This window comes from Ixodes scapularis, unplaced genomic scaffold (genome assembly GCF_016920785.2).
Source record: "Ixodes scapularis isolate PalLabHiFi unplaced genomic scaffold, ASM1692078v2 PGA_scaffold2__306_contigs__length_199485367, whole genome shotgun sequence".
Taxonomy (NCBI): Eukaryota; Metazoa; Arthropoda; class Arachnida; order Ixodida; family Ixodidae; genus Ixodes; species Ixodes scapularis.
The window spans coordinates 88,877,101-88,889,469 of NW_024609857.1; the positions used below are offsets into that span (position 1 = coordinate 88,877,101).

A 12,369-nucleotide genomic window follows, 5' to 3' on the forward strand; every position below is an offset into this window, starting at 1 on the left:
AATGCTGCCGAGATCTATGAGCGACGGCGGTAAGCAGACAACCGGCAAACACAACACTCTCGACAGCTACCGCCATCTATGAGCGATGGCGGCAACCAGAGTGTTTTGTTCGGCCATGGGTGTCGACATTTGTTTGGTACCGGACACGATCTTGGGGAAACTAGCCCTTAAATGAATACACTACCAAAAACTTTAGTGTTCATAATAAGTGGCGCACGTTCTTTCCCCGAGCCAGCAGCCGCCGGTGTGCGCGAGCACACGCAACAAAAATGACGTCAAAGACCTCCATTCGCGGTTAAGATGACAGTGAAATCTATGGGCTTCGGGCCAAAGGAGAATAAAGACAAGTTTTTCATCTACACATTGGTGTCTGGTGTAAAAGGTAAGCGATTAATTGGTCTAACAAGCACGTAGCTTTCACTTGTAGAGATGAAAAGCCTGTCTTTATCCTCCTTTGGCCCAAAGCCCATGCATTTCACTGTCCTCTTAAGCGAGAATGGAGGTCTTTGACGTTATTTTCGTTGCGTGTGCTCGCGCACACCGGCGGCTGCTGAATCGTAGAAATAACGTGCGCCACTTATTATGGGCACTAAATTCTTTGGTTCAGTATCCCTTTAACAGCTCCACTGTAAGAAAAAAAAACATTTTTTGGGGGGAACCAATTATTAGCCACGGTGGGCGTCAGGGATTACAAAGCACATACTAATTTGCAAACTTGCGGCCTCAAGCTTACTAATTCGATTTTCGACTAGTGAAAATACATTTAGAGCCTCATCGAAAACCCCTAAATCAGTCAATTTTAGGACGACTTGAAGCACGTAGGAAGTGCGGGGATGCGCCACTCATGCAGCATCATGCACAACGTAGGCGATGCAAAAATGCTGATGTAAGAATATGAGCCAAAAGAAAAAGAATACGAAAGATCGGCGATTGCTTGTTTGCGCTAACAGTGTCGCGCAGCGCACATGTGGTGGTGAGGTAAAAGCTTCCTATGGGGATATACGTTTATCGTGATGTACGACTGTTTTACCTTATGTTTGTTGACGATATCGCATACTTCTTCAGGGCTGAGAAACGGTGAAGCTATGACAGATACACCACCCTGGAGAACTACTCCCATGTTGACCACAAGGCCAGAGGCGTGCGTGATCGGGAAGTTTCCAAGGACAACGTCCGTGTCATCCGATGACATGCAAGGCCTGAAAAATATTCAAGGACGGACAAGAACTTTTAAAGGAGCGACTCCAAAGTGTGTCTAAGGAGGGATCTTGTTTCTCATACAGTGTGACACTATACACCCAGTTACTTCACAAATCTAACATCAGAGCTGCATTGTACATAGTATTTAGCTCAAAAATGAGCCATCGTTCGGTTTAAAATCACACTAAAGGTCCAAGTACACAGGCGTTCGAATCGCCGCCGCGAAGCTGATCCGCTCGTTTTAATCAACAAACGCGCGTGAAATATTGTTCGAACTTTATCAACTGCGTTCACAACCGCTTGGCCGAAGGCGGTTCGACCGCCAGTGTGAATGCGGCGTAAGGGATTCCATGAGGTTCTGTCCTCAGTACATCTTGAGAGTAGACTTGGAAGAGTGATCTGATCACTCATTTCTGTTTCAATGCGATTGAGTGCGTTGTGATATATTGTTGACGCATTCGCGAAATGGTGCCATCAATCGGGTAGATGGCGCCAATGTGTCGCCTGCCCGATAGATGGAGCACTGGATAGACTTCTGACTCAATTTGTAAGAATACTGTTCAAATGCTTAGCCTTACTGTTTCTGTACTGTATTTGTGGTCGAAGATTAGTTGATTGTTCAAATAAAGGGTTTGTCTAGGTGCCCCACTCAATTTATATATTGCATTTTTACCCAAGTACCCTTTAGCCCGCGCCCGTGGAATTCTGGGTACGACGTCTTAGATCCTCTCTGCTCTCCCTTCGGATCGCCTTACATCGCCGTTGAGGTATTCTCTATATTCCGGGATTTTGATGGTTTGTTTAGCTTTAATAATATATTTGTGTCTATTCCAGTGTATTTTTATTTCTCGTAAGTGAATTTATTTTGTTGTGCGTGCTGTATTTTTACGTAGTGACGTTTCGTGTATATTTCATAGTTTCCCACGCGGGCGTCGTCAAAGAGCACGCCGCTGCTTACGCCGCTGCCAAGGTGAGTACTGCTGTTGTTGCAACACTCTATCGCGCTATAGACTCGTCCATTTGACCGGCATGCAGCCATGAGAGAGCTGTCTCGAATGTCAGCGCACATGTCACTACTGTAGGGAGAGCAACGACGTAGCAATTGGGACGGGAGGGATCTGATCTGAAACGATAAAGGAAAAGTCGGGTGGGGGCGATGAGTGTGTTAAGCTGGATGGCTCTCAGTGAGTGTATTTGTGAGGTAGTGAGCTGGGGGTGTAATGTAGGCACTGTCTGCATTCGTTGTGTGTAGGATTGCTTCAGGGTCTTCTTGTAAAACATGTGACTCGTCCTCCGTGGGCGGGAAAGGGTCCTTTGCCCTTCGAACACTTCCTAAGCCGTCCCAGCGCTCCGTGTAGACTACAGCGCCTGTCAACAACGGCCCGCAAAGCATCGCATGCAGCATTTCTGGCACCTGTTGTCATTCAGCAAGCGCCCAGGGTTCATCGTCAGGACTTGAATGCAAGAACTCGATTAAACCCCGGGAAGGGGTTTTAGACAAAACTGACGCGAATGAAGCTTAGGATGAATTTCTCCATATTTTCAAAACTATTTACGTGAACCACTTTCCCAATCGAAAAGTAAGGAGACTAAAAAAAGCCCGGAAACCATGGATAACGGCAGAATTAATTGCAAAGGTACAAATAAAAAACAAGCTATATCAAGCTTTCATTAAAACAAAAGACCCAGACAAGCTTAAAATTTTTAAGGCGTTCAGGAACAATTTGAACAAGGAACTAAAGAAATGCAAAACCGTCTACTACCACAATTTGTTCAGCCCAATTCCCGGCCGCACTGACGTGATGTGGAGGAAGTTGAATTCTGTTTTAAATCGCAACGACACGCAAAACAGCATTGAATCTATAACACAAAATAACGTTGAATTGACTGGTCGTTCTCTCGCTGATGTATTTAACGACTTTTTTGTAAATCTAGGGGGGGACTCCAATACAACTAATGCTTGCAGTTATATGAACGGAAGAATTATGGAAACTTTCTATTTTAATCCAGTCACTGAAGAATGTGAAGATGAAGTGGTGTCAGTGTTTCGTAACGTAAACGTTAGTCACAGTTGCGACGCCGATGGTATACAGATACGCCCAGTACTATACGTTTTGACATTATCGGCCGTTACCTGGCGTACATTTTTAATCTCTGTTTAGAAACGGCTACATTCCCCCAAAGGATGCAGATAGCCAAGGTGATAGTGCTTTATAAGAAAGGCGATAGAAGTGACATGAACAACTACAGACCTTTGTCACTTCTCCCAGTATTTTCGAAAGGCCTAGAAAAGATTATACATAATCGTTTTATTGTGTTTTTGGAAAAGCATAACGTCATTACAGAATCTCAGTTCGGATTTAGAAAGAAACGTTCTACGGAACTAGCTTTGCTTGACGAAAAAGAATTTATACTGCGCAACTTTTAAGATAAGAATATAGTACTGGGCATATTCATCGATTTTACAAAAGCGTTTGACTACATTAACCATGAGTTGCTCATTCAAAAATTAGAGTTTAATGGTATTAGGGGACATGCAGCGCTTCTCATTAAGTCGTATTTAGAAAAACGGCGTCAGTATGTTAGTATTCAAGGTCACTTTTCTGATATCAAGCCAATTAAGTCTGGGGTACCACAAGGAAGCATACTTGGGCCATTGCTCTTTAATATATATATTAGTGACATCGTTAACATTGCGCAGCAAGTGAAGTTTATCATTTACGCGGATGACAACAGCCTCTTTTTTTCAGGTAAGAATTATAATGAAATTTCGCAGGTAGCTAATGACACCATACAAGCTCTACACACATGTGCTAAATCAAATAATCTCATAATAAGAAGAAAACTAAGGCGACCTTTTTTTGCCCCAAAAATAAGAACCCTGAACTTACGAGTGATATTTTTCTAGACTCTTCGCCTATCGAAGTGGTAAGCACGCTTAAGACTTTGGGGGTGTTTTTCTCTAGGCACATGTCTTGGCCTGAACACGTTGACTATATTATTTCTAAGCTCTCTCGTATCACTGGTATGCTGCATAGACATCGTCATGATCTTCCAAAAGAAGTTAAGTTGCTTTTGTATAACTCATTGCTTTTATCTCATCTGAATAATTGCCATTTAGCTTGGGGGACGAAGACAAAAAGCGATCTGCAGAAACTATTTCTATTGCAGAAAAGAGTGTTACGAATTGTGTGTAACGTGCCTTATGATTCTCACACTGACCAACTTTTCAGAGAGCTGCGTGTAGTGAAGATATTTGATCACTATGCTTTCAGGCTTAGCATAAAGTATAAACAGGAATGTCGCGAGTTAAACAGTTTTTTTTTTATTTTCATTATCATCACTTCGAAAAAAATCTGCAATATATTCCACCCGTCACTCGGATGTTTAGGCAGTAGAAACGTCACGAACAGATCATGGACTCCAAATGATTAAAATAACCTTGCCAACATTACTGAACACTCTTATGGGCTCTAATTTTGATGTCGAATCTTCCAATATGTGTGCGCTTAAGGATTATTTTCTTTCTAATTAAACAATCCTTACTGCTGTTGATTAGCTAGCAGATTTTTGCTTTTGTTTTTGTTTCGTTATTTTTTTGTTAAGCATTTTGTATTATATAAATTCTTGTGTATGACTTCCCCAATGCTGTGTACCTGTGGGGGGGGCTGAGGACCAGTCAAGCTGCTTGCGCAGCTTTTTCCCTCAGCTCCCACCATACTTGTATGGTAAATAAAGTCATTATTATTAAGGAATGAACCCCCCGACGATGAACCGCCGGCTCTCGCAGACAGAAGGTTGCGATGCTGCGCGGGCGGTTGTTGCAAGGCACTCCGAAAGGCTTGCCGAGCGCTGGAACAGCTTCGCAGGCTTTCGAAGGGCAAAGGATGAGCGACGACAAAGCAGTGTATTGCATCTTCAGCAAGTTAAAGTGCTCGAGAGTTCCACGCTCACAATTCAGCAGAGCGAGCGTGTTCGGCCAGATCCGTGCGCAGTCGGTTCCCGCGTCGTGATTGCAACTTCCTTAACTGCATACAATGATGACATGAGCACTGACATTCAAAACGGCTCTCTCAAGAGTGCACGCGGGTCAAATAGACAAGATTACAGCGCGATAGAGCGTCGTGAGTACTCACGTCGGCAGCAGCGTAAGCAGCGGCGTGATGTCCGTCGACGCCAACCTCAGGAATGACGAAATATACCTAGAAGTTCTAAATATACAAATATACAGCACGCATAACAAAAATAACTACTTACAAAAATACGAATACACTGAAATAAGTAAAAAGTGATAATTAAAGCTAAAAGAAACGGAAGATTAAGAAGACGTCAACGGCGATGTAAGGCGATCCGAAGAGAGAGCACCCAGGAGATAGAACGTCATACCCAGGATTTCTCGGGCGCACGCTAAGGCACTTGGGTAAAACTGCACGAGGTCTATTAAAACATTTCAGCACCGTTCATTCGTGAACGGCGTGTACAAGGTGTTTTTAAATTTGTTAAAGTTCCAGCTGAACGTTTTAAGGACACACTCACAGAGACGAAGACAAAAATTATTTAAAAAGGCGGCCGGCTTCAACTTGAATAGCTTCTTAGAGCTTCTAAGCATCTACCTAAAGGCGACGGCAGTAGTACATCAAAATAGGCAGTACGCATAACGAAGCGTTATCTGCATAGGATCCCGGGTAGCTCCCTACCTCTGTGATATCTACCTCGCAGCATGCGGCCCTGCTATCCAACACAACTTAAAAGATCCCCGAGTAGAGGCCATATTTAGGTATGCGGATGATTTTCTAATCTTGTGCAACGCTGAGGTTCATGAAGCAACCAACGGATGTAAAGAAGCAGTCATGAGGCGTTTCTATCAAAGCCGCACCGATCTTACCTTCACCCATGAACTCGTCGTTAACAACTGCATAAAAGTCCTGGATCTCTCCTTAGAGTTTAGGAATAGACATGTGTGCTGGAGATATCAGGGGAGATCCTGCAAAGGGTTTCTTCCTTTTAGCTCCGAACATACAAAAAATGTGAAAAGAGCAGTTGCGACCACAGCGCTCAATTCCGCCCTTAAGAGGTCATGTGAGCATCAGGTGCGGCGGAGTTTCGCGACGCAGATCTCCAGGCTCCAGGATGCTGGCTACCCTAGGACACTCCTTGTTTCGACTTGTGAAAACATATGTGCAAATATCAAGCGCCAACCTGAGGGAGATGGAACAATAACAACAAAGAAGCCTCGAACACCTTATGTGGTCACTCCTTATATCCACGGCCCACGGGTTCACCCATCGACTTAAGAAGATTGCTGGCAAACAGGGCGTACAGGTGATATGCTCTGCGCCCAATAAGGCATACTCCGTGTGCCGGAAGGTGAACAGATAGGACAACAACGAAGAGACAGGTTGCAGCACATCTCACAAGACCAGATACACCGAATGAACAAAACAAGTCGTGTACCAGATTCCTTTGTCATGTGGCAAATGCTACATTGGTCAAACGGAAAGGTGCATTAATGACAGATCGAGAGACCACGCAGCGTCGGTGAAGGCCATCACAGCAGCAGGGCACCTCGCGGCCCCTTGTCGGATGTGCACATGTGCGCCAAACCTTGACAACATTGACATACTGGGAAAAATCGCACCGGGGTTGGTCGAGAAATTCTCGAGGCCTTTGCTATTGACGCGAAGGGAGATCATTGCGTGAGTGCACCGTCAATCGCGCTGCACCACAAGGAACTGGCATAGCTGCGAAGAGTCGCACACTTAACAGGCACATGAATGAAGAGGAAGAGTGGAAGGCGAAGGTTCAGATATAGAAGAGGAAGAATCCGTTTAGCGCAATATATAGACGATTGCAAGCTGGGCGACTGGCCGCCGCCATGTCTCTGCTCGAGCAGGCACGCCCGTGCGACTACGTGCTTGCCAAAGCTACGTTCACCCGCGCGTTGCACGCGCTTGCACGCATGGGGCACCAGTTGTGGCACCATGCTTGCAATTCTCTAATAGACAATTGTTGGTAGTTGGTAGTTGTTGTTGGTAGTCCAGCGGTGTGAAAACGTTCAGCTCTAACTTTAACAAGCATGAACCAACCAGCTCAGCTTCAAGCCGTCACGTGTTTTCAAACTTGCAGCCTGATTAAAAAAAAAGAAAAAAAAAGACTTATTATTCAAAAGAAAAAAGAAACTTATTATTACGTTTTGAATTAGTGAAAATAAAAATATGTTTTGAATAAGAAACTTGCCGAGCTTCACCCATTTCTACAAAACCCAGTTTTAGGAAGAATGGGAGCTCGTGGGAACAGCAGTGGTGCGCTAAAGTTAGCACCCGTCAAACAGGCGCAAGACTGTGGGTTCGAAAAGGCGCCCGCACGGTTTTCTCATCATTTTTCATTCGAGGTTTCACACCGCAAATTTTGCGCCTGTTGCTCGAGTGGTAACTTTAGCGCGCTGCTACAGTGGTACACTACAGTGGTTCCCACGCGCTCCAAGTCTTTCTTAAAATATACTGATTTGGTGGTTTTTGATGACGTTCAGAAAGTTTCTAATTGAAATCATGTTTATTTTCGCTAATGAGAAAGCTAATATTCAAATTTTAGTTACTATTCGACATACCGCAATGATTAGCCCCCTAAATTACGCCCCCATGGCCGTATAGATCACCAGCACAGATGAGATTAACGCAGCTTTCACGACTTTTTGAATTTTATAACATTTATAGCTTATTTCAGTTTTATAAGGCATAATTAACACTGTATAAATATTTGCGAAAATGTTATATGCGACTATTTTCATAGGGAGTGCGCAGCTTTCATATCGCCAATACTTAAGTCCCCAGATAAGAGCTTCTTACAAGTAGCGACATTCTTTGAAGCGCCGACTGCGTGGCAGTGCAGGTTTTGGGAAGCGAAGGGCGGCGCACAGCAGAGGTTCGAACTTAGTGCCGCCATTTTGTACCAGCGAGATGTGCTTTGTCATTTGTATTGGTTATCGTCAGTCGCAAAAGAAGTATCAAGGAACTTTAGGCACTACTGCAAACATTCAGTCTATTGAAGATGGAGCGAGTAGACAGGCGAGCTGGTTTATGTTTCACATTTTATTAAAAACCGGAGACGACGGACGAAAAAGGGGACCGACACAAACTGTCTTTAAGTCCCGACGCAGCCGACGCTAAGAGGTAGAGGGGCCAATCAAGCAGCGTCAAAATTGCAACTCACTGGGCATTTTATGTTTATGGTTGGTTCAACGACGATAGAGCACGCACAGAAGCACGACAAGCACCATGATGGTGCCCTTTTGAGGTTCTGATTGGTCCCATCGACTGGTAGCGTTGGCTGCGTCTGGACTTAACGCACAGTCTAAGAACAAAAGCGTGTAGTCGGGTGGATCAGGCGCCCATGCACCCTTTTTCTGAAAGATGCACCCTCCATTACCCAGCCAGTGTACTTGTACACCAACAATGAGCATCCTGCTTTAGGTGTAGCAGTGCACCGCCACGCTAGCCGCGCGCCCCGATGAGCTTGTGCTTGGATTGCCCCTGGGGGCCACTTTTGGGTTGAGCAGTTTCTTTGGAAGTATGTAGCTGTCCTATCACACGGTATGGACAGTAGAGTAGACGCTATGCTTGTTTTAGGCCAATCCGAACTCCGGGCAGGATCACGTGACTGCAGTCTCCAAGCTAGAGATAAGGCATAGCACGGAACCTGCCTGAAGGCCAAGGCCACGGATAGCATCCACTGCACTATTAACTTTGGGTTCAACTTTCAAGAGGATATAAGTGACAAATCTTCTCGTTGTGTTCATTGTTGGGATGCCCCTGAAGAAAATACCTTACGAGGGCACCCCCCCTTTTGGCCTTGAAGGAGCTGCTATTTTCCTACTCCTTCCTTTTTCTGTCTCTCCCTAAGCTGAAAGCGTAGAAGAAGGTGCGCAGTCTCCGGACCAATGAACCGCAGGCTCTTTTTATTCCTTGACTCCGTTGTTGAGGCGCGGGTACCGGCAGGAGCGTGATCAAGTGGTAAAGGTTTCACGGATGACGTAGTAGATCTTTCCGATCCCGGAATGTCTGCTTCCCGACCTAGTTTCTTGTGTGCTGTGCTGGGACCAGCGGGGCTGCCGGAGATTTCGCCCGCGACAACGTGTTCAACTTTACCAAGGCTTCGAGTGTTTAAAACGTCCTCCGCGTATATCGGCAACAAGCGATTTCTTTAAAAAAGCCCAAGGAATTCATGTGATGCGTTTAGTGTTCGGTTCGGCAAATTACTGTTTCTGCCACATTGTGTTGAATCTTCACAGGCCCGTTTCTTTTGGGTTTTGTTTGTGTGGTAGTTCTGCAGTGCCCGTGTCGGCATATATCTCGGAATACATATTTCAAGTCCGGTATTTTCATCGTAAGTGCGCTGCACCTACTCCTTTGCAACAATTGACCGTTCCGTTCCAGATTACCTCTAGAATTAGGCGGTGTCAATATCCTAACAGCCGGGAGAATAATTTCCCCAAAATTCTACCGGCAGTCGCCTGTCATTAGCTGTCTACAATCATGTGACAACTGCAGGTAAAATACTGACTTTCTTAATTTCCCGGCGTTTTGTGAACGCACGTTTCATGGACACCTTTTCGTTGATACGTGTTTTGAAGGCACGTTTCGTCGACACTAACGTTTCATCGTCACTCGTTACGCGAAATGCACGCTGTAGGGACATTTCGTCGCGCGCGTATCTCCCGTGCTCACCAACCTGCAGCCCACACGTTCACGCCGCTTCGTGGCAACAGTCTGCGGCGGCTGAATACAAAAATGTTATCCTACCTGTCCCACCCATACACGTCACTTCACGGATACGGTCTGAAAAGGCTCATTACAAGAAAAAAAAAGAAGCTAACATAGGAAAGCTAATTTTAGCTGTCTATGAAACATCGCGTGTCGATGAAACGCCGTTCGATGAAGTGATTGTACCGCCATTGAGTGGCGACTGCCGGTGGAATTTCAGAGAAATAATTCTGCCCGCTAATGGGGAAATAGATACCTAAGACTCACCCCCGTTGTTGTTTGCTTAGTGATCTTCTCAATAGTGCAACAGCTTCTTTGTACCTCTTCACATATCACGAATTGCTTGCACGTTTGTACTTCTTTACGGAATAGGCTGTCCAATAAACTTCTAGGGGATTTAAAACAATCCCATCTCTGTTTACCTGCCTTATTGCAATCACCGGGGCGCATACATTTTTTAAGGGTTTCCTCGATGTCTTCAATAGGTTTATGATGTTAGTTCATAAACTAACTGCATAAACCGGTGCACCTTTGAATCGGGTGCATCTACGTTCCCGTCGAATTCAGTGGGTGTAGAAAGAGGTGTAACAGTACACCAGTGAACGGGGTGCTCCAGTGTTCTCTTTGAGGGCAGTAGGTGTAGAAAAGGGAGTAATGGTACACTAATGAGTGGGATGCATCTGAGTTCCATTTCGTTTCATTGGGTGCAGAAAGAGGTGTAGCCGTACACCAATGAATGGAGTGCACCCGTGTTTCCTTCGAGTGAGATTTGTGTAGAAAAAGATGTACATGTGCACCACACCAACGGGAGTACGCATACTCCAATCTTTCGGGTGTACAAATATTCCCCCAAAGGGTGTAGTATATGTGACAAGCACACTGGCACTTAGACCCTTCATGGGTGTACCCCATTACATTCTTTTTTTTTAGAGTGCAGTTCGGAAGTGTTCCAGGTCTATCCAATAGATTACACCAGCCTGCCAGCGTGTTGCATAGGCGGTTACACGGGATCACAATTTACTCGTTCACAGCAAAACGGAAACGTGTGAACTAGCCTTGCGCATGGGTGGTGCTTTTCTGAAGGGAAGGGCTAATCACGAGTTGCCTCAAAAGTATTTCACTCACCCTGACGTGTAGACGTTTCCAACGTAGCTGTAGTGGGTGATTTCTACACCCTTCGGAAGACCCGTAGTGCCCGAGGTGTAGGTTATTGCCAGCACACTGTTTTCAGGGTCTGGAATCTCCACCTCTTTGAAGTTCTTTTCACTGCAGTCTTTAAACTTCAAAGCTGACACAAATCCCGGCGCATCGCCCATGACGAAAATGCCCTAAAAATATGTAGATAACGTTTTGAAGTCGATCGTTGATTACTATCATCGTTTCAATTCACAGCGTCCTCCGTCGAGGAGACTAACGTTCAAGTTCTGAAACAACCTTGTACCAAAAGTGAACTAATGCCAACTTGATACACTAAGCTAGAATCTTCTAAAATGAAATAAATAAAAAGACTTAATTTTTATTGCTTGCGACGCGTCATGTGGCCCCATAGCAACGGAGTGATCGTTGCTAAAGAGCCAGCCAAACTTAGGGCGGCGCAGCGGGAAAAGGGGACGCGGGTATGCGCTGGCTTGACGTTAGTCCTAACGTTACGCTTTGATGTCTAACGTCGTCAACCGGTACCCGCACAGGGCGATGATGATGATAAGAGGACACGTAATTTCAGCACGCGCCGCGCCGAGCTTCGCACTCCCGCCGCTGCCTCACCCACCGGCGCAACAGTCACCAGCGAGCCGCAGGGCGGTCTGCGCGACGCACTGCCGCACTCCTTGCCGGCGCTGCGGCCGCTCCTGCTCCTATCGGCGCCGAGAGTGCTTCCGCATCCAGAACTCATAAGAAGTGCTTAGGTATCCTCGGAATTTTTTTTTCTCTCCGCTCTAGCGCTTTCCTACCGCCGGTAAACCGCAACGGGCGGGTCTACGTCGAAATTTTAGTCGCTATTACGACGCCCCTACTAATAGGATAGAAATAGAACTGAATACATAATTTGTAAAGTTTCCACATTACAACTTTTGCTGTTTGTTCGAAATCAAAGACTTCAACTTCAGAGGCAGGGTTCCGTGTTTCTTTTTTTTGTTTTGTTTTTTGTTTTTCTTTTTATAAATGGAAATTCGGAAATGTTTTTCGGGGTTGATACGAGGCGTTTTCTTACACGTATACACATTTAAAAAAAAAAAAAAAAAAAAGCCCTGAAAGTTACGAAAATGCGGTCTGCGAAAGTGACTTATACGGCTAGGCGGACATAATGTTCAAGAAAGGACCAAAGTAATAAATGGGGAGAAGATCAGAGTGTGGCTCCCCAAGAGGTTAAATTTAGAACTACATGAATGGGTACAACAAATAACAATGACTC

General features: G+C 45.2%; 1 protein-coding gene across 4 annotated transcripts in view; it reads right to left on the minus strand.

Moving 5' to 3' along the window:
- The window catches only part of LOC8052424 (4-coumarate--CoA ligase 1), a 75,971-nt gene that overhangs the window by 27,040 nt on the left and 36,562 nt on the right, over positions 1 to 12,369 (minus strand). For all 4 annotated transcript variants that reach the window (XM_029969087.4, XM_040205972.3, XM_029969089.4 and 1 more), the window contains exons 5-6: positions 11,085 to 11,287; positions 1,031 to 1,199 (exon numbers count right to left, since the gene is read on the minus strand). In XM_029969087.4, coding sequence (XP_029824947.2) covers positions 1,031 to 1,199; positions 11,085 to 11,287 — 372 coding nt within the window. The remainder of the gene's footprint in view (positions 1 to 1,030; positions 1,200 to 11,084; positions 11,288 to 12,369) is intronic.